At 47.5% G+C, this 21,083-nt stretch overlaps 2 protein-coding genes across 7 annotated transcripts in view; one reads left to right on the top strand and one right to left on the bottom strand.

The window, feature by feature from the left end:
* Positions 1 to 4,832, top strand: part of LARP1 (La ribonucleoprotein 1, translational regulator) — a 43,909-nt gene extending 39,077 nt beyond the window's left edge. For all 3 annotated transcript variants that reach the window (XM_074552207.1, XM_074552206.1, XM_074552208.1), the window contains one exon: positions 447 to 4,832. In XM_074552207.1, the coding sequence (XP_074408308.1) occupies positions 447 to 668 (222 nt within the window). In that variant the 3' untranslated portion in view covers positions 669 to 4,832. The remainder of the gene's footprint in view (positions 1 to 446) is intronic.
* FAXDC2 (fatty acid hydroxylase domain containing 2) lies at positions 3,455 to 21,069 on the bottom strand. 4 transcript variants are annotated; one of them, XM_014264728.3, is made up of 11 exons: positions 20,875 to 21,069; positions 17,272 to 17,402; positions 14,622 to 14,686; positions 13,498 to 13,545; positions 11,148 to 11,239; positions 10,951 to 11,048; positions 10,106 to 10,227; positions 9,583 to 9,788; positions 8,617 to 8,722; positions 7,411 to 7,577; positions 3,455 to 6,505 (listed from the first exon to the last, which is right to left on the bottom strand). In XM_014264728.3, exons 4-11 carry the CDS (start codon positions 13,543 to 13,545, stop codon positions 6,349 to 6,351), a joined length of 996 nt encoding a protein of 331 aa, XP_014120203.2. In that variant the 5' UTR covers positions 14,622 to 14,686; positions 17,272 to 17,402; positions 20,875 to 21,069; the 3' UTR covers positions 3,455 to 6,348. The 4 variants fall into 4 exon arrangements, with proteins under 4 accessions (XP_014120203.2, XP_014120204.2, XP_005483753.2 ...); XM_014264729.3 differs by having other exon boundaries at positions 17,272 to 17,391; XM_005483696.4 differs by having other exon boundaries at positions 17,272 to 17,382.
* Between the last annotated feature and the right edge of the window lie 14 nt (positions 21,070 to 21,083).

The following is a 21,083-nucleotide window of genomic DNA, read 5'->3' as shown; positions in this document are numbered from 1 at the left end:
CACCTACTGTCACTCCCAGTCATTGCAGCCAGACTGGGAACAAACTGCCGGATTGGAATATGGCAAACTCACTCAGTGTGGGATAAGGGAGCTGGCTAAGCCTGTCCCAGAGGAAAAGGGAGCTTGGATGGTTTGAGCAGAGCCAGCATTGTGTGGAGCTTTGGCTCCCAAACTTCTGGATTGTGCCTCTGTGTGGGAAGCAGGTGACTAAGAGCAAGTTGTCACCATTGTGGTCAGTTTGTGGAAATCAGTCACTTTTTCTGTCAAATGTGGCAGCAGGAAATTGGGACAGGGAAGCTGAGTGCTTGGGGTGAGTGTGTGTGGGCCAGGAAGAGAGGGAAGCTGCAATTGGAGGCTTGCAGGAAGGCTGTTTGCTGATCCCAGGGGAGGGATCAGGACCTGCATTTGGAGGAAGCTGTGCTGATCCTGGGGTGCTTCTCTTGCAGCCACCCATGGGGGAGGAAGGTGGACACAAGCGATACCCTACGACGTCAGGGGGAGACGGCAGGAAGCGCTACCCATCCCAGTCTTCCAGCAAAACGGTCAGCCAGTGCCCATCCAGCCAAGGCCACGCCTCACCCAGCCAGCCTGCACAAGAGGATGCCAAAAACCTGAGCCAGCAATCCCCTGCCCCATCAGCTGCAGAGTCGCAGACAGTGGGGAAGTAGAGAGGCTGCAGCTTCCTGCCAGGGTGGGGTGGGGTGGTGGGGAATGGCTCGGAGAGGGGCAGACATGAGGGGTGGGACAGGAAGGGAGCTGCAAGGTGGGTTCCCAGGAATAGGCTGCTTGGGAGAAACTTCAACGCACACGATTTTCTTCTCTTGTGGCTGGAAAGCAAAGACGATCTGCATCCAAAACACCATTTTGCTATTACTACCCTGACCAGAGCCAGACCCGCTCCCAGCAGACCCAACCTTTTTCCCTTCTCTCTCCTCTTGTGCACACACTCATGTCTTAGTGTCTCTTCAAAAAACAAAAAATGTGTTCTGGCTGGGTTGGAAAGGGGAGATTTTTTTATTATTATATATATATATCAAGTTTTAAATTATTGCTAGAAGTTCGTCTGGATTTACCAAAACAAGTCTGCTCTGTGTGGCCCCAACGAGTCCCCTGTGTGTCCCCCTGGGATGGAGGGCGGGGCAGCCGCTCAGGAAGCTCGGAGGAGCGAGGTTTCCCCACAGTGGGGGACCGAAGCCACAGCGTGTGCCGATGCTGCTGCTGCGGAGCCTCTGACCTCCATGACCCGGCTGGCGCCCCCGGGGCCTCTCCAACGCCACCTCTGCCCAGGAGCATCGCCCTCCTCGTCCTCCTGCTCCCTTCTCCCCAACGTCTTCGCCTTCCCGAGGGTCTGGCTCTCCCTCTGTCCACCTCTCCCTTCTGTCACGGACAATTTGGAAGTCAACCAAAGGACTTTTGCCGAGGATAGGCTTGTTGTGACTCCTTCCTGCGAGGATGGCTGGCTGGGAGGCTGGCAGGCACCTGGACTCGAGCCTGTGTGGACGGTGCATCCGCTGCCCCAGGAATGCCCATCGCTTGCAAAGACAGGACTTTGCTGAAGGAGCTTTTCTCTTCCTTTTCCCTTGGAAAAAAATGACATAAAAGAAAAAAAAAACCAACCCACAAACCCCTCTAAAACAACAACAGAAAAACTCTTAAAAAAAAAAAAAAGACACATCTCCCTTTGCTTTCTTCCTTGGAAATATTACTGAAGAAAAAAAAAAGAAAAAAAACAAACAAAAAAACCCCAAAAACACACAAAAAAAAAAAGTTGCCTTATGGTGGAGCTGGAGCGGGGAGGCTTGTTGGCTTCCTGCAGCCTGGGGTGCGCTGGGCTCTTGGCTCCCCCAGGCCCAGAGACTCCTCCCGGCGTTGCTGCCGAGCTGATCTTCCCTGCGGCCTTTCCTGTGACCCCGCAGCTCGCTCGGATGCCTCCCCTGCCTTGGAGCCTCCCTGCCAGGCCTGAGGCTCCTGGGGCAGGGCTGAGGGCACTCACATCCAGGACTCTGCTCCGCTGTGTTGGTACCGTGGCAGCCTTGTCCCCACCACAGCGACTCTTCGGTCATGGCCTTGCTCACAGCCCCAGCCCTCCCTGGGCAGGAGGTGCCTCTGCTCCTGTCTGTGCTTCCAGCGTGGCTGGGGGTGAGCAGGGAGCTGTCCCAGCAGCTGGGGCGCTGCTCCTGGCTGTGAGCGAGGGCTGCTTCTGCTGTACCTGCCAGGGAGTGAGGCAGCCCTGGGAAAGGAAAGCTGTCCCACAGCAGCCACTGGCTCAGGGCTGCTGCTGGGACCTGTGCAGGGGTGAGCAGGGACCTGCCTGGCACAGGAGAGCTCTCAGCTGGGTTTCTTTGTGTGTTGTGTTGTGGCAGCGCCTGCGTGGAGTCTCCCACTCAGGGCACAGCCCCTGTGCATTTCCAAGGGCTGAGATGACACCGTGTAGCTCCTTACTCAGCTGAGGCAGGGGGTGACTGCAGAGCTGCTGTGGCATTTTCTTGATTCATCCTTTCCCAGCACCAGGTGGGCTCTGGCTGTGAGCTGGATCCTTTGAGGGGCGTGTGTCAGGTGTGAGATCTCGGAGATGTCCAGTGCTATCTCTGCAGATGCTCCAGGGGTAGCACTGGAAAGTTGTGTTCCTGTCCAGCCAGACCTGCCTGCCTGGCTGCCACCCTGCTCCTTCTGCTGGGTCCCTGGCATACCAGGCTTGGCTGTGGCTCAGGATCCATCCCCGTGAGCTCCAGAGCTGTGCTCCTGTGTGCAGTGTGGATGCAGCACTCCAAGGGTGCAGCTTGGTGTGGTGCCCTTTCTGCAGAGTCACAAGCTGGTACTGAACAGTTTTCCCAAGGGATCCAGTTGATCCAGAGCTCTCTCTTAGCTGGGAGCAGTCATCCTCTCTCCAGGGCTGTCCCTGTGTGGCTGCAGGGTGGGTGGGAGCAGCCAGGAGCTGAGAGCAGCAGGAGCAAGGGGCAAGCACGGCCAGGCTGTCCATCAGCAGTGGCTGTGGGTGCTTGTGGGGCCCTGGCTGAGGCCGTCCCTTCCCAAACTGGCCCTGCCTCCAGCATCCTGCCTGTGGGGGCAGCTGGGCTGGTCTGACTGGAGTGGCTTCATGAACTGCTGCTAGGATTGAAAGCACAGCTGGGTTTGAGCGGCTGGGGAGCTGCTCCTTGGCTGTTCCCTGGTGCTGTGACCCTGCCCTGCTCCGTCCAGCCCTGCCATGTCACCTGCGGCTGGTACCACTCCCAGGCCTGGGTGCAGCAGGGCAGCCCATCCAAGGCCGTGGGTCTCTGTTATGGCAGCAGTGCTCTGGGGTTGTGGGCTGGGAACTGGGCAGGATGGGCAAAAGTAACACTTGTACAGTGCTGTGGCCGTGACTGTTATCTCTGCATTTCCCCTCTTGTGAGCTGGAGTCAGATCTCTGAGGTTACATTTCTAGGTGGTTTGTCCCAGATTTTTGAGGAGGAGGCTGGAGAGTCGATCAAGGACATTGTAGATGTGTTGCTGGTTGTTTGCAAGTGGAGGCAGGTCTGGATGTGCCACAGGTGATCCTTGCTGCTGTGTCTGTGCTCCTTTCATTGGCATGTGGCTCTCTTGAAGCCAATTGTCTGCATTTCAGCAACAAATTCTTAGGAAATGGGGAGGGATGAGCTGCTGCTATGGAGTTGTTGCTTGTAGAGCAGACTGTGGAATTGCTTGGGTTGTAGAAGAGGTAGGACATTTCCCAGAGAATTTCCCAAAATACTGATTTTAAGTGATTTTAAATTTCTGATTCTGAGGATCTAGTCTTGGCATGGAAGTGTTTTCCCTTCCCCCTCTGCCAGGTCAGTGGTTTGTCACACTGCTGTGTGCACCCGGGGGAAGGTGGGTCAGAAGAGCAATCCCAGTGGTCCCAGTGCCCGTGTGCCTTGTTTTGCTGCCATGGGACAGGGCAGGACAGAGCAGAGATGGATGTGACAGCCCAGGGCAGCTGCTGCTGGCTCAGCCCTGTGCTCCTGCAGGGAAGGGAGCACAGACCTGTTCCCTCCTGCTCCATGCCAGCTCTGTGGGGGCTGGCAGAGGGCAGGGAGCTCCCCGGGTGCCTGGTCTGTGCCCAGATGGGTCACAATGGCCACAGCCAGGCTCATGTCCCCACTGGGTAAAGGGACAGCTGTCCAGAGGGGCTTTGCATTTGAGGGAGCTCTTGCCCTTCTGCAGAGGAGGGAGTTGGGCCTTGCTTTTAGTTTGAATGCCTCACTCCACCACGTGTTGTGCTTTCTTGAATTTTAGAGGACTGAGAGGTTGCACAGGGGCTCCCGTGAGTGCTGATTGTCCCTCAGCTCATGAGAGCTCCGTGGTGCTGGTGTCCAGAGCCTGGGGGGAGCCCCAGCTGCTTCTGGAAAGGCTGAGGGAGGCTGAGTCAGGGGAGCCTTCCTCATCCTGCCCCTCCTCTCAGGAGTTCCTCCTTGCTGAGGTCACCTTGTCTGAATGCAGGTGGCTGCAGCAGGTACAGAGCTGTGGTGTGGGGTTAGAGTGGAGGTGGAAGGTGTGTTTCTGAGGAGGCTTTGTTGCTTTGCCATGCTCATTTGGGAAAAAAATTAAAAAGTAATGATGCTGCTGCTCTGGTTTTGCCTGTCCATCTCTTCTGCTGCCCCCTGGCACCTCTGATGGCACCTTGTCACTGTAGCCCATGGGGTCCCTGAGTTTTGGCACCTGCTGGGGACTGATTGTTGTACTGTAACAAACTGATGAGTTTAACCTCAGTGTCCTGCCACGTTCCACGTGGCAGTGCAGAGGGGGCCTTCTAGCTGTTAATGCCTTCCCAGTTATTTTATCAAAAGGAAAAAAAAAAAAAAAAAAAAGGAAAACTGTAAATGTAGCAAGCTGTGTTTGCAATGCTTATTGTCTCCTGTCTCTGAGGCTGGTTTATGTCACTTGTCACTGTTTGAAAAGGATGCTGGGCTCTTCCTGAGAGAGTTGTTACACTTGATGTTAAATGCCTCACTGACTTTTTTTAAAGATTCCAATACAGGTAACAGATAAAAGAGTTTCTTTCATTTTTCTTTTTCTAAGCAAACGTTCATCTCGGTGGTGTGGAGTGGATGGCTGGAGGGCAGCGTTTCCAGGAGTAGTTTACAGTTTCACTTTCTGCAGACACTTGAACATAGGACCGATGTATCTGTGACAAGCACATCCCCTTGGTGGGAAGCTCCAGAGGAGCAGGGGGTGCCCTGGGGCCAGCTGGGCCCCCCCCAGCTCCCCACACTGCCCTCCTGCTCTCTCCCCAGGTGTCAGCCCTGGGCCAGGGTGGCTGGTGCCAGTGGTGCCCCTCCTGGCAGGGATGCTGGGCACCACTTGGTCCCTCAAGCCTCCCTGGTGCAGCCCTGCTCCCTGTCTTCCCCCCAGCCTGTCCTGGCCCCACTGGGCTTGGAAACCTTTGGATCTGTGGCTCAGAGGCACCCACTGAGCTGCACCCCAGCGAGTGCAGCCTTCTGCACTCACCTGGAGCTAAAGGGGTGATGGTTCCATGTGCTGGCCCTTCTCAAACCCTGTGTGTCCAACCTCAGCCTTCTGTTTCCCAAAACTAGAGAGTGTGTGCAACCTTCTTCAGCTGCATTTATAGTAGAGACAAACTTAAAATGACTCATCACAGACCATGTATCACCTGGGAGGAAAATCTTGTTACTACGGCCTGCTGTACATGATCCATCTCTGTCGATAGTACATAATCTTTGACCCATGTGCTAGGATCATCATCACGTATAAAAGGAACAGAGAAAAATGTAAAATACTTGAATGAGAGCTTGTATTATAACATTAATATTATTCAGAGTATCTGCTTTCTAGGCTGATGTGATTCATTATTCTAGTAATGCTTTAGTCCTTTGTAATTTGTGGTAATTATGCTTTTTCCTTTTTAATACAAAAAAAATGTATAAAAATAAAAAGTTCAAAAGACAGTGGTGCCTGGGTTTTCTGTTCTGCTGACTTGCCCTCCCTAGGGAACTGTGGCCAGGTAACTGGGCTGGGTTCATCCTGGTGCAGTTGTGGGGACTGGAGGGGAGCAGGGGAAGAGGCTTTGGGACAATGTGGCCCAGAACACAGCTGCCTCATGCACAGGCAGATGGAACTAGGGGACAGTGCAAGTAACAAATAAACAATTAAATTTTACAAATAGATTTCTAGAGCAGGTTTTTTTATAAGTGTCTTACATAGAAAACAATGTCAGCAAAAGTGCAGTCGTTTCCAAGCAGCATATTTAACTTCAGCTTCATCAACTGTTATGTGTGGACAAGAATTTGTTTCCTGATTGAAATACTATTTGGCATAAATCATTGTCTCTCACTGCTCATCACCAGGCTGGCCAAGAGCTGCTGGGCTGGTTCACTCCTCTTTCTTGGGTGGCTCTGGGATGCTTTCAGAGAGTGGTGTGAGGCTGAGCAGGACCTTGTGTCTCTCAAAGGCTTTGCTCTGTCTGAACATTTTGTCTGTGCCATGCAGGAAATCCAGCACTCCCAGCACTCCGTAGCACTGGTTGAACCTGAGAACCAAGCACAGATAAACATCACCAAAGTTACCGAGGTTACTTTGCCCTTTCTGTCCATTCCTTTCTGAGCCCTGATAATCTGTCCATGGGATTTCTGCACCAGTCTCCCTGGCAGCTCTGTCAAAGCCTGGGTGAACCTTGTGCAGCTCCTCTTTGGTGCCATCATCTGTTTCTCCTGGGCAGCTCAGAGCTGTGGGAGCACTGGGCACACATGTCACTGTGCCCCATGTGCTCTCCAGACCTGCCTGTCCTGGGCTATGGAGCAGATGTGCTCCAGCTGGCACAGCTGTTCCACCCGGAGTGTCTGGGCTCTGCAAGGATCCCTGTCCTGGCATGTGGTGACAGAACTGTCCCCTGGGCTGGTTCTGCAGCAGGACAGACATCTCTGGGCAGCATGTCTGAATGTAGGGCACACTGGGAGCTGGGAATGTTTCTCCATTGCTCGGGTGTGTATCCTTGAACTGTGCTGCAACTGCTCTCTGTGCAGCACAGGAGGCTGGGAATCTCTGTCAGGAAGGGTTAATGGTGATTGTCTGGGCACAGTGTAATCTGATCAGTGTTACTGATCCCAGTGCATGGCAGAGGGACAGACAGGCAGGCTCGCTTATTTTACCTGTGTGACTTGCCCTGGCTGTCCTTAGATCACATGAAGTGTATTCTGAACTTCTAGGAAGAACCTTGCAGAGAACTGTCCTTATACAGGGCTGGAATGCCTTGAAATCCCAGTTTAACTGCTCTAAGAACTGGCAGCACTCAGCCTGCTCTCAGGTGAACTGGAGAGCTGCACTGCTGGTGCATGAGTCAGGCAATCCCACTTGACCCTCAGAAAGGAGCTTTCCCTGCCAGTGGTGCCAGTGGAGAGGCAGGAGAAGGGAAAGCTGAGCAGTGCCCAGACATACTTGAGGTGGTGGAAGTCGTGGAACTCTGGAGATGGCAGGAGGGGCAGGTGGTAGCCACAGTGAGAAATGCTTGTTGTTATAAGAGCAATGGAGAACCATGCTGAGACTGAAACAATGTGAGATCCCATGATCATCGGGCCAGTCATGACAGGCAGAGTGTTGGAGACCTGGAAATGAGAAGAAAATACCTCATTAATGGGTCCACAACAAGCAGATTCTCCTCTAGGAGCTGAATTGTCACCTGGTGATCCATCACACCGGCCTGTTTTGTGCAGTGTAAAGGGAAGATCTCTCTGCAAACACCTTACTAAAGCTACATAATCATCCAACAAATAATAATAGAGATGACAATACTATTTAATAAAAGAAATAATAGAGATAAGAGAGTTCTACTGCAAAGCATTGCCAAAGCCCAAATCCATAAGCCTGCAGTAGAAGTTAGACATGACTCCAAACCCTGGGTGAGTACAGCATGATCCCAGCGAATCACCCTGGACTCTGAGGTGTGAATTTCAGCTTCACCTTGGAATAATGCTGAATCTGCCCTTGGGAAACCTCACTGTGAAAGGGCATGGCCTGCAGACACATCCAGCAATGTGACAAAACCTGCTGCAGCTCTTCACTGTGATCTGCCCTGGCACAAATGGCTCTGGCTGCCCAGACCCAGCTGCAGGCACCAGCACAGCTCAGCTGGGCTCCTCAATCATTGTGCTGTCAGTTGGGGAGACCCTCAGAGCAGCCCAGGACTATTGGTAACAGGAGATGGAATTTTAAGTGGAATATTTGAAGCTGGGATGTGTTTTCCTGAGAAGTCTCAGCTGCAGGGGTGTTGGGATACACTCCTTGCAAACACTGATGCCAGCAATCACCACAAAAATCCTGACAGATTTCCAAGTCCACACAATCACTCAGGCTGTCCTATCTCTTGCTGAAAGCACTGTCTGTGCTCCCAGTCCTCCTGGGGCTCATGGGAAGCCCTGTCCAGTCAGTTCCTTGTCTACTGGAGGCCCTTGGAGCTGTGCTCTGGAAGCTGCTGGAGTCCAGAATAAACAATTACTGCAACCCTCCTAGAGCCAAGCTTCTTGGCAGGGCAGCTCAGCCTCCTCTTCCTAAGGAAGAAGCCTCTAAGGGCAAATTTTCTTCTCTTGCCATGGAAATCACACTGCACACAGCACCTGGAGGGTGACCATGGGAGAATCCACTTACTATGTGCTCTATAGGGTGAGCATAGATGGAGACCACGCCGATGGGCGCTGTCCACTCGTGGTGCTTCTTGTGGATGTGCTTGTACAGCACTGGGTGGTGAACAAGCCTGGGCAGAGGGAACAGAAAGGCAGGGTTTGAGCTCTGCAAAAAACGAGTAACAGAACACAGAATTTCTGCAGGAGACTTGCTTGTGTCTCCTCTAACATAAGGATTTCAGAGCAGCTGGCAATAAGAGTGTAGGATTCCTTGCTTCCTTTGCTCTTTGTACTGAGTCCTTATTCAATTAATGTGTCTGCTGGCTTATGATAAACTCAGGCCAGATAAATCCCATAAATCAAAGTCCCTGAATTACTTATTTATTCAAATCTAGGAGTACTATAAGGGGAAGACTCACTTTATGCTTTCACTGTTCTTTTTCTACAGGAAACTGTCAAAGAATCAGAATTTTCAGTTCCATGGGTCTTCGGTAAAAAACTGCATTTACTTTTTTTGGGTGCATTTGTCCTAAAGGGAAACCTACAGATTTCTGAGAGTACTGGGCTTGCTTCTGCTTCTTTTGTCCTCCTTCCTTTAGTTCTGTCCTCTAATGTTGGTGTCAGTGTTTGGGAATCCTGCAGTGTTGGAAGTCAGGCCCTGATTTGTGGGTGCTGTACAAGGGAACAGAGATCAGTCGCTGACCTTTGAGATTTTTATCTTTCAGGATAGTCAGTCTTGTTCTTTTCAAAGAATGCTTTGTGAAAAACTGCCTGTTCTGTTCCTTCCTTAGCTTTTAAGCTGTTCCACCTTTAAAATTCTACCCATTTTTGTTTGCTGGCAGCAGCAAGGCCTCATGTTATGAGGGTAGATTTCCCATATAAATACAAGATTGGTGGAACAGAGGGATGAGGATTATTGCTGTTGTAGGGTATGGGTATAAAATTAAAGGCATGGAGGAAAATCAAGCACCTGTTCCTGTGCTCAGCTCACCTGTGTGTATAATAGAAGAGAATTTCCTCTACTACAGTAAAAATGCTTAGCTCCACAAGAAACCATTGGAAGGTTGGTAATTCCTTGCTGAAGGTGTTTTCCCACCATTGCATGATGTAGAACATGGCCACAAGCATGGGAAAGGAGACAAAGAACTGATTACCCAGCGCTGTGTAGATGGCTTTCCACAGTTTCTTTCTGTCCACCTGCAAAAGAGAAGTCAGGACCTGAGTCTAAGAAAGAAGCAATGCAGTTTTAGTTGGAAGGATGAAAAGCTTTATGATTTGTAGGCAGCTGGTTTTGGGAAGAGCTCTTTAACAAGCAGTCAATGCAGATCTGATCAGCAGCCTCACAACAGGATCTGCCTTCCTCCCTACAGTGGGTATGCAAGACTTGACTTGATCCCCCTGGAATCCTACCTAGCTGTAAGAGAAAAGCATAACAGGTTCTTCTCCCCATTCCTGGCCTGAGAGAGTGCAGGAAGTGTTCAGCCAGCAGGAAAGGCAGAGTGAGAAGTACTTACAGGATCATTCTTGCCCAGCTGAATGCGATAGCGAGTAATGAAAGTTGGCTTTCCTGTTACATCAGCCACCAGAAGGATTCCATTGAAGCCCCAGAAAGCAAGTGCAGGCACCAATGCAGCCCCTGTGGCACGAGGAAAGGGCAGAGATGTGTGAGTGAATTGGGAACTATGGCTAAATCAGAAACAAAATACACTGGTACAGCACCCAGAGGACCTTGCTGGGACCCAGATGTGCCAAGGGTGTGTCCCCTGCCCAAAGATGCTTTAAAATGGAATATTGGTAAATTCTGACATAAATTAAGATCAAAGAATGGGAAGGAGGTCAGAGCAGACAAATGTCTCAGAGGTTGAAACCTGACATAACTGAAGCTAAGAAAAGGCTTTTCTAGGTGGCTGGGAGACCTCTGTTGCTTTTAAATCCAAGTAAGATAAGGTTGACTTGATATCTAGAACCTTGCAAAGTCTCTACCAGTTCTGTTCACCAGCTGCTAATCAGAAAAGAAAAGAAAGAAAAGAGTTTTTTAAGTACTACAACAAGAGTAGAATTCACTAAATTTATTTACATTTTTAGTAAATAGTTCTACTGAGTCATTCAGTTCTCACAGGAGCAAAGTGTCTTCACAGGGAAGCCACTTCAGTAGCAGCAAAAAGATCAGATTTTTAATCTGTACAGGACCCTGACTGTGACCCCATCCAAAAGCAGAACAGCTGCACCACATCAGCTGTGGGTACCTTCCAAGCTTGTCAGTGGGAGGGTTAGTGAGTTTGGGAAGCTTGTCCATGTCTCCAATTAATATACAATAATACATGGATGATTTCTCCTGAGAAGCATTGTTAAAACTCACCAATGAGGAAGATTGTCCACTCATCTCCCTCCATATAGTCGTAGAACTCCAACCATGCTGTTTGCCAGAAATTGCCTAATGTTATATTCTGCATTAACCTGTGGGAATAACAGTGCTTGGTTGCCCATCTATTCACCCACTTTCCCCCCTTTCCACAGAAAGTTTCTCCTCAGGCTGCTTTGTTTGAACATTCTTACCAAGAAGAAGCGTTCACCAGGGCAGTGAACATGAGCAGGCCTGTACTGAAGACGTAGGCACTGATCCTCAAGGCATCTGAGAGCTTCTTTCCCTGTGAGAAGCAACAGGACGGAGTGAGCACGTGCTGCTGTGTCCTGCCCTGGCATTTTTGGTATTTGAAATGATGAAGGCAGTCCTGTGACGGCCTGTTTAGCTTCACACACGCTCTGAAGAACACAATAACAAAGCTATTGTGGGATATTGTGTATAATCATCCATCTGTCATGCTTACAGAGATCTGGTGCATGACTGATGTGGAATTTCTTTAGAATAACCAAAGGACCACTGATTTTTTTTTCCCTTTGTTTGACATACTGCTCAGTACCTGGAGGGCTATAGCTCCAGGGGCTTTTGGATAACTCAGAGCAGTGGGAAAGGAACACCAGCAATAAGGAATGGTGTTCCATCTCAGCACCTCCCTCCCTCAGTATTTTCTCCCTCCCAGGATGCAGTGTTTTCTCCCCACAGCAGTCTAGAACTGCTGTACTCAGATGGCCTGGTAAACAGGAAGAAGTATATTCAAAAAGCACTATTCAATATATTTGAATATTTAAATATTCAAAACAAAGTTGTCTATATACAACAAATTTATAATTAATGATCTATCTTTTGGAGTAGTCCAAGTTGGAATTTGTTCTGGAGTGCAATTAATTTGGGTTTTGTGAGTGAATATGAATTATATCTATCTGCAAAGTAATTTTTTTTTTAAAAATCAATGCAAGAGTATAATAACAGCTATTGTCTTCTTCATTCCTCTGTCCTTCCTGTTTTTTAACTGTGGTGTTGTGTTGTACAAACAGACTGGAGTGAACACAGTGTGATTCATAGCTGCAGTCCTGCTCACCTCCTGTCAGAGAGGACAAACAAGAGAGGCAGCTCTGAGAAATGCCAAATGCAGGTGGTTTAGGGTAATGCAATATAAAGGAATCCTCTTTACATGGCTTTTAGATTCTGTAACAGCTACAGAACATTGCAGGTGGCCCAGGACTTATAAGCAATATTTATTTGTCCCAGGACAGAACTTTTTGACTGAAACATTCACTACTAAAACAAACAATCAACCCCTTCCTCCTATCACCTCCTTTTTTCTTTTGAATTGAAAAAGCAGCTAGGGAGGAAGGAACTGACAGGACTCTTGCCCTACAGTTTGATACTGTGAACCCTATGGGTCGATAGGAGAGCAGTGCAATCAGCTGCCACTGTTATCACTGGGGGTACTGAAGTGCAAATGCCAGGCTGGCAAAAGCCTCTCCTGCACCATCAGATGGTGCCTGCTGGATCCTGGACCAGAGATCTGCTCTCTCAGCACTTTCACAATTCCAGTTGCATCCATGTTATGCCCCATGTATGCTGATGTAAGACTTTCTTAATCTTTAGACCCTGGACTATCATTTGCATATTCTTTAGGAAAAAAAAAAAAAGGTTACAGAAGTTATAGAAAGCTTTGAGCTCTTTAACATTAATCTGTTGGAAAATCCTGTAAATCCTTTTTCTCCTGGGATGAAGAGCATACCAAACAAAAATTGTCTTACAAATGTCAGAGTTTCCAATTAGCCCAAATAAGGTTTCAGTTGCTTTAACACCCCTTAGCTCAAGAGTTTCAATCCCTTTTAACTCCTAATACTCAGACACTGTGCATGTCCTGCTTTGAGACAGGACAGAGAGGAGCTAAAGTTCAGCACTTCAGCTATTTTAACAGCCCTTTGGCTAGAAACTGTCTTGTTTTGAGGCTGTGTTTTTATTGCATATGATGAAGTGATTACATGAATCCCACACACTATAATTACATGAGATGTAGAAGTAGAGGAGTTTACATAGAAAACAAATCTTGTTCATCAAGTCCAAGTGCTTAATACCCTATTTCTCCTCATGCCAACAACTACAGCACAGTAGTTTCCAAACTAATTCATGGATTGCTTGAGTTCTTGCTCTTAAAGTGCTTGTAGAAGTTGGCAAAGTCCTTAAGTGCAGAACAGGGTTGCTGCTGGCAAGGTAAAGAGACTGGGGCACATCAGTGGCCATAAGAGTTTAGCAGGACCAGGCCCAGTGAGGTGGCACAGCTTCTGGTTTTGGGGGACTGTGGTGGGCTCTTGCCACCCCAGCACAGCTAACAGCTCCTTCCCCACTTGCTGCTGCAAGGGAAAAAATGCTGGGGAAGTGTTGCTTTAGTGATAAGAGATGAGCTCCTAATTATGCAAAAATGTTGGGAATGAGGATGTGTCTGTCACTTCTCTTAGAAGGTGATTCAACACATTCAGCCTTCAAAGCACCTGCATGAGCTTCCTTCAAACATTGAGCTTGAGCCTTTACCTGCTTCTGCAGCTTAGCTGTGGGGGAATGTCCAGGGTCGGCTTCCATCTGAAATAAAAGGTGATCCAAGTAAGTGAACTGTGGCCAGCTGGAGAGTGGCAGAATATGATGCAGACAACAGCAAATCATCTCTACTTGTAATTCAGTGCTAAAAGTGTAAAATATTTACTCTCTGTGCCATGTCCTGTCCTGCTCCATCCTTTGTGTGTTGGCCATGGAGCAAAACTGAGTTCTTGAGAAGAAAAATGCCTTTATTTCTTGAGGAGTTAGTAGTGTCTCAGAAGATTAAGGATGCAAGGATATCAAGGAAAAATGGGAGAACAGCCAAAACCAAAGCTTTTGCTTGTGTCACTGGTGTGGGAATCCACTGCAGCACCCAGTAGCTACTCCAGCCCCTCCCAGGCTGTAAGGAAATGATAATGTGGGACATATGTTCTTCCTTAATGACAACATGCAATTAAACAAACAGGGATGAAAACAAAGTGAGTTTGGGCCACAGAGAGTTAACACAATAGAGCCCCACAGCCTTCACTCAAACTCTGACTTACAGTTTAAGAACATGATAAGTGAGAAAATAATCTTTGCTTCAAGTCCTGCTGTGGTCACTTAGGGAGTTAAAAGTCCTAGATGGGCATGTGGCCATCTCATAATGAATCTCCCTGCATCTGGCTCTGGCTTGACCATTTGTTAATGCTTTTGTTGAAAGAAATTTAAAAAATAAATCAAACCCAAGGTCTGAGTAGCTGCTGGGGCTTCACTGCATGGCCATGGCCATGAGGGGTTCTGTATTTCAGGTCACGTTCTGGCTGTCCTAGGGATTATTGCATAATTGTATTTCTGCAGTCTTATCATCAAATATAACTAGCAAAAGTTAACAAAACATTCCTTAATATTTTATTGGTTTCACATGGTCTTTAATAACAAACAACTTCTAACAACATGACAGCCAGATTACTGAGGATTGCAGAACTTAATCCATTTTGCTTTTCCTACTCAGTAGAATATTCAAGCACAGGCAAACTGTTACCTAAAGCACAAAGGCAAGCACAGAGAAGGATCAAATATTCTTGTCTAGGGTACAAACAGTTGGAAAATTACTCATTAGGAAGATGATATTCTATTACCTTGATGATGGAGGGAAGCCTCTTGGGAGTAGTCTTCTTGCAGTGTTTCAGAAAGGATGAATAAACTGTCAAAAAGAAATCCTGTATCAGTCAGGAGGTTTAGATTTGAAATTATAGCCTTCTGGGTATGTTCTTACAAATACAACTGTGTTTATTCACAGGTGTTCCCAGCTCTGTTACATTCCCTATTAGTATGCAGGTCAAAGGGCATGAGACAGTAAAATTAGACACCTCCTTCCTGCTTACTCACAGACACAAAGAGCCAGCCCACCATACCACACATTTCAGTGGAAGAAACTGATGTTCGACAGTTCTGAGAAGGAAAAAAGAAAATCAAGGCAAAAAGGGATTTGAAACTTGAAACCCTCAGGCCAACTCCCAGCCCTGTATTTCAACACTAGGGCTGGATGTACTCCTATGGGAAATGCTAAGTTTTGGTAGCAGTCTTAAAAAGAAACCAGATCCAAGTTCACTTTGTCTCCTTAGGCCCAAAATGTTAGCATGAAAGGTGTCCTAAGGTGCTATTGCTTAAAATGAGAATGTATTGGGGAACCTGCAGCGTCCCAGGGCTCCCTGTCCTTCCCCAGACCCAGAGCTCCTCACTGCTGCACTGTGTGAGCTACCACAGCCAGGCCGTTTTCCTCTCATATATTGTCTGCCAACCACATCTTTATTGATAAATACAGTTGGACTCTGATATATCTGATGAAGAATACCCATAAGAAACAACCAAAAATAACCTGCTAGCCTGAAGAGAGCAGCATAAATAACATGCCACAGGCCAAATTTAAATTGATCTTATCTTAATTTTTAAAAGACCTTCTCATCACATCTGTTACCCAACATCCACTACATGCCCATCTTGTCACACAGGTCCTCTCAGGGCAGGTGTGCCCACTGCCTCCAAGAAAACACTACTAAAGCTTGAAATATGTCAGGCTTGAATAATCCATTCCTTTGAGGCTTTGCTCCATTCCAGATTTCTTAACAGGTTGTTCAGAGCTTTGAACAGTTGAGTGTCTGCACAGAGGGAGATTTCACAGCTTCTCTGGCAAATCAGTTCCAGTATTTGACAACCTTCACTGTAAGTTTTTTCCACTTGGAATTTTTTTGTTATAGCTCCTATTATTTGCTCTTAGCTGTGCACATTTCTATCTTTACAACCACCCAGCAGGGAGCTGAAAAGAGCAATATCCAATTATTCTGCTGGGACAGTAAAGTAAATAGTGCTGGCCATAGTTTTCTGTGGTTAAAGAGATTATTCTGCTCTGATGACTTTGGAGCAGACAAGATTAGATTAGGAGAGGCAGATGTGAGAGGGGAACCTCACTGAGCTGGAAGGCTGATGCTCCAGAGGTTCCTCCATCCAGCACTGCTGACTCAAACCTGCTGACACCCTTGCGTGTGAAGAGCTCCAGGGCAGAGCACTGTAGAAAATGTGACTCTGAGTTTTTAGGAGAAGGAGCTATTACTTGATTGAGTCACATACTCTGTGCATTTAGGAAAGAGTTAAGTTTGCAATCACATTTCTAGTACTCTTTTTAAAATAATCAGTTTATGACAGAAGGCTGGCTTGGGTAAAGATTTCCAGTTCAAAGCAGAGCTGCCACATCTGCTTGCCCTCTGTTTAAAACACTGCCTTTATTAAGCCACTTTTCAGGATAAAATTCTACATTATTTACATTAAACCCAGAAAAATTTGGATAGAGTAGGTTTTCCCCAACATCTCATTATCTACTCCTTTTTTATTGTATAATGCCTCTCCTGATTCAGAATACACCAAATACATTAAAAACCCATTCATGTAACCATGGCTGTTTCAGCAAACAAAAAGCCATTCAGCTGCTTGGCACTGCTCTCATGTTGGCATATTTTACAGCCCCAAATCAACCACTGAAGCTCTCAGCTGCCTGCAGCTATTTCCAAATATCAGCTAGAACTAGTCCTGCCTAAAAAAGAACTTCCTTTCCAGTTATTTCTAATTAGTTAACACCAAATTTGATCCAAAGCAAATTTGATCCAAAGAGTAAAAGTAATTGCTTTCCCAATCAGTCTCTTGACATTAAAGGGGAAACGTACACTAGTCAAAGAAGAATTCTAATACATTTTTTATATTATTATTTCCATGTATAACTTCATTTACCCAAAAACTGTTCATTAAGTCACAGATCTTGTTTTCACTGAATTTTCCACTTCTGGTACTGAAAAAAAGCTAGTTGGTCTAAGTCATGTTTTAAAATGCTCAATATAATCTGAGTATAATCTGAAAAAAACCCTGCTTTATTTTTTACATTTTTTAAACACATGAATTATTATTTATGCCCCATGCCTGCTGTTCTCTTGTACTTCTGGTGCTCAGATAGCCTCAAGCTGAGGCAGCCCAGGTGCCCTTTCCCTGCACTGCATCCTTCTGCCAGCAGCCAGACCTGCATGGCAGGCACAGCTCAGAACACTCCATCTGCTCTGATGGAGGCACCCACCCACCCCAGCTCCCTGGGATTTTTGTGCCTTCCTCCTGAAGCCTCTGGTGTAGCTCTTCCCTCACTGAAATCAACCTTTATACAGCACAGCCAGTGCACAACTGCTCCTGGGAGAACAAAGGCTGTGACTATCCATGACAGTACAGAACAAAGAACACAGGAGCACTTACCTGGTCACCTGAACAGCTGCATATCAGCCCCTCTGTGTGGACAGACACAGGACCAGCCGTGGTGTTTGATGTCCTACCAAGCACTGCACGGTTTTAAGGGAAACCCTGTTCCTAGAAAAGCTGACAATGGACTTCACACAGACACGACATTGCCTTTTAATGACTTCCTCAAAGTCTCTATCATATCTTTTCAAGCACCCTTGAACTCTGGCTGCCTGTTCTTTGCTCACCACCTGCTGATGGTAGCCTAGGAGAGGTCCTTTGTGTCTATTCAGAGCCCAGAGTTCAACTCCTCACTTTTCATGACTGCTGTCAAAGCTTTATGAGGGTTTAGGCCAGGGCACTGGGGGTGTGTTTCCAAGCAGGAGCTGCTGTCCCCTCCCAGACAAGTCATGTGAAGGCAGTGCCATGTCACTGTTAGTGCTGGCAGTGTTCCTGTGTGTATGTGCATGCTGTTACTCAGTTAAGCACGTGGGACACATCCCTGCATCTCTCTAAGTTTTTTCATTGTTGTACCTGAGAACAAAAAAGCCACCAACACCCTAAAGATATGTAGTTTTTATAATTCACTAAGTCATGGCTGAAGCACAAAACAGCTACTGCCAGTGCAACTGAATGGGTCAAAGGTGTATTTGTTAAAAGCAACAAGGTTACTGTGGAATTTGGCAAAAAACCAGCAGTCCAGTTTTCATGTTGCTGTACTAAGTCTAAAAATTACTCCAACTCTTGCTACACAGTGCCCTCAACCAGTAAGAGGCTTTGCTTGCATGGGTAAGGTGAAGACACACACAGGTTAGCATGGGCTTGGGCTCAGTTGTGTTTAACCATGGTGTTTACAGACCATAAAGTGTGTAATTATGGCATTGCAGAGAGCAAGGTGTCATTTACAGCAGCATCCATCTCTCTTATGCAAATGTGGCCCCAATCTGTTACTTAGCCCATAAATCGTGCCCTGCTACCAGCTAAGCTCTGGGAACTGAGGGTGTTACTATCATAACTTTCCAGATTTATTTTCCAGCAGGAGGAAAAACAGGGAATATCACCTCTGCCTCACAGTTAGCCTTGTTTGCCCTTCACAGGTGAAGCAACAATTGCTCTTTCTCAGTAACACCTCATGCCAGCAGAGCTGGGCCTGCAGAGAGCTCTGCAGGAGTGAACAGCATTGAACACTGTTGGTGTTTCCATCCTCACTTTCTCTTGCCTAATTCCAATTATTCCCTGGTAGGGACAGAAGTTGTAATTCTTAACTGTTGCTACTAATTGGCATTTATCACAGAGAGCAGGCTCAGCAGAGAGGAATGTGATTCCTTCAGACTATTCACTCACGTGCAGAGGAGGAAGTGGAAATGAGCATCTCAAGAGAGGTGCCATAAGGACAATGTCCTCAGCTGATCTCTGCATTTCAGCTTGCAGGGGGAGGGCTGTTCATCCAACAGCCAATAGTAGGTGATAAGAGTGAATTTCAGACCTGGGTTCCTTTTGAACCACTGCTCAATTCCAACATGGGTGATCTCTGAAATATTCATACCCATAGGGACAGCTCAGCACATTACTCATAGGGTTGTAAATGCCATTTATCTTCTGCTGCAATTTTGTGTCTAGCCCAGCTTGTCACTAATCAAACAGCTGATTCTGCCCTGTGCTGATGTCTCCATCACAGACACCCCAATGCTGCTGCAATCTTTGCTGAGCCATGCAAGCAGTCTGATTTCTTCAGAGCAAAAAACCATTTTTGATCAGACACTTCATAATACAGCTTTGTTCACTCCTCACAGTTTTTGTAATAGGCACCGGTTCTTTCACTGTTTGAGAGGAACATCAGGGGAAAATCTATGAATTATCTTTCAAGGACTGGACAAGGCCATACTGACAGTCCCTGAAGAGGAATCTGAGCTTGGCACACATCACCCCCTGCCTGATTCCCTGCACTCTGAGCCAGATTTCTCAGCTGGGCACGTGTGCCACCTCCTAGCACTGCAGTGGCTGCTTTGGGAGCACCTGTGCAACAACTGAAGCATGAATTCACCTTTCAGGATTCCCACAAGTTTTCTTGTGGTGCTGTGAGTAAGCTCTAAAGAAAAGGCACAACAGGACATGCAGCTCAAGCTGCCCAGTGTGAAAATGTTGAGTTAAAGACCTTTATTCCACCTTATAATGCAGCTCTACACTCTTGTGTACATGTGAGGACTCTTCAAGACTTGGAGTGCTGGAGCTGGAGGCAACCTTGGAAACCTCAAATACAGAAATGATGGGACTCTTTAAAGAGCAGGGTGCCTCTTCCAGCTACTCTGAATCCTTATTAGCCATGTCATGTTTGAAAATAATTCTGATCTCATCAAGCAAAATGTGTCTCCAGCTCTCCCCACCAGGGCTTGCCAACAGCTTTTGAACAGCTTTTGTTTTACAGAGGAATTTTTACACACTACAAATGTAATTTATCACAGGTGATTATTGCCTGCAACACATTTTTATTGCAGTGCCAAGGCACAGATATTTACAGTGGCCTGAGGAGATGCATCCTCCTTTTTCCCCTGGATTCAACATCCCTTCAAGCGCCGGGTTTATGAGCAAGAAAAATGACTCTGAACTCTTTTGGGAAATAAAAATTTCACCTTATATTTACAGGGTGCTGTAATCCAGCCTGCTGAATTTACCTGCTAACAACACAGATTTCCTGGTACAAAATCCTAGACTCAACTGACCACAGGAATAAAGGTGATTACTTTCTGGCAGTGTAGCATATTGCACGTTGCATAAATTGCACAACACCAGAGACTGCAGAGCTAAGGCAAAACACTAACTCTCTAACATCCCTCAAGATAAACCCTGAATCAAAATAATGCTCAATAAAGGGAATGTACTAAGATGCTGACAGCAGCAAGGTCATTCAACACAGCAACACTTCAAAAACCCTCTTCTTTTCTAAAGGCAACATTTCTGCTGAGGCATGAACATTAAACCTGAGACACTGAACGGTGTCTGACATGTGAAAGATACCAATATCTGCTTTTGCAAATACTTTGATCAAAATGCTGGACAAGAAGCTGAGATTCAGGGAAAGACTCCCATATGGTGGGCAGACAATCCAGTACCAGAACGTATATATTTATAGAGGCACATACGTATTTTACAACAGATGCAACCCCGTCCAGAAGGATGGCAGTGTAAAATAAAGAAAACACTATCTAAATTTAATTAGTAGACGAGCTTCCAAATGAATTGCCGACCTGCCATCAGCATCAGCCAGCACAGCAAGTGTTGGCAGCCGCGTTACACAAGCAGTAGCTGCTTTACCTGCTACAACCTTCTGTTGCTAACGTAACTTAAATTCCATTCCTGGAACAGGAGAAGCCAGGCTAAAAGTCGGCAGGTGCAGTAGGAACTTAAATGACTTCTAAGCCCCTGCAGGGAGAAGCAGATCTTGCTCCATTAATGAACTTGATACGCACTATAGCGTAGGAGCAAGGCGTGCCAGGGCTGACAGCAGCGTTTGCTCTCTGGGCTTTAGGAAATCCCCCCTGGAACCGAACCCTCACCCGCTCCCACCCTGGCCTGGGAGCCCGGGGGGGCTCGGGCCCAACCCCGACCCGGGGACCCCCTCACCTCCCCTTGGTGAGGGAGGGGCGGCCGCTGCTTCTTTCGGGGACGCTCAGCCAGGGCCCGGCGCAGCCCGTGTCCCATGGGATCGGGGTGCTGGGGGCTCCCCATGCTGGAAGCCCACCCCAGCCCCGCTGGGTGTTATGGCGACGCTTCCCTCAAGGAGCGTAGGCACCCAGTTCTCTCATCCCTCGTCCCCCCCCCCTCCCGCGGAG

Source organism: Zonotrichia albicollis, chromosome 15 (assembly GCF_047830755.1).
Source record: "Zonotrichia albicollis isolate bZonAlb1 chromosome 15, bZonAlb1.hap1, whole genome shotgun sequence".
Lineage (NCBI taxonomy): Eukaryota > Metazoa > Chordata > Aves > Passeriformes > Passerellidae > Zonotrichia > Zonotrichia albicollis.
This window is presented reverse-complemented; position numbering and strand designations above follow the sequence as displayed.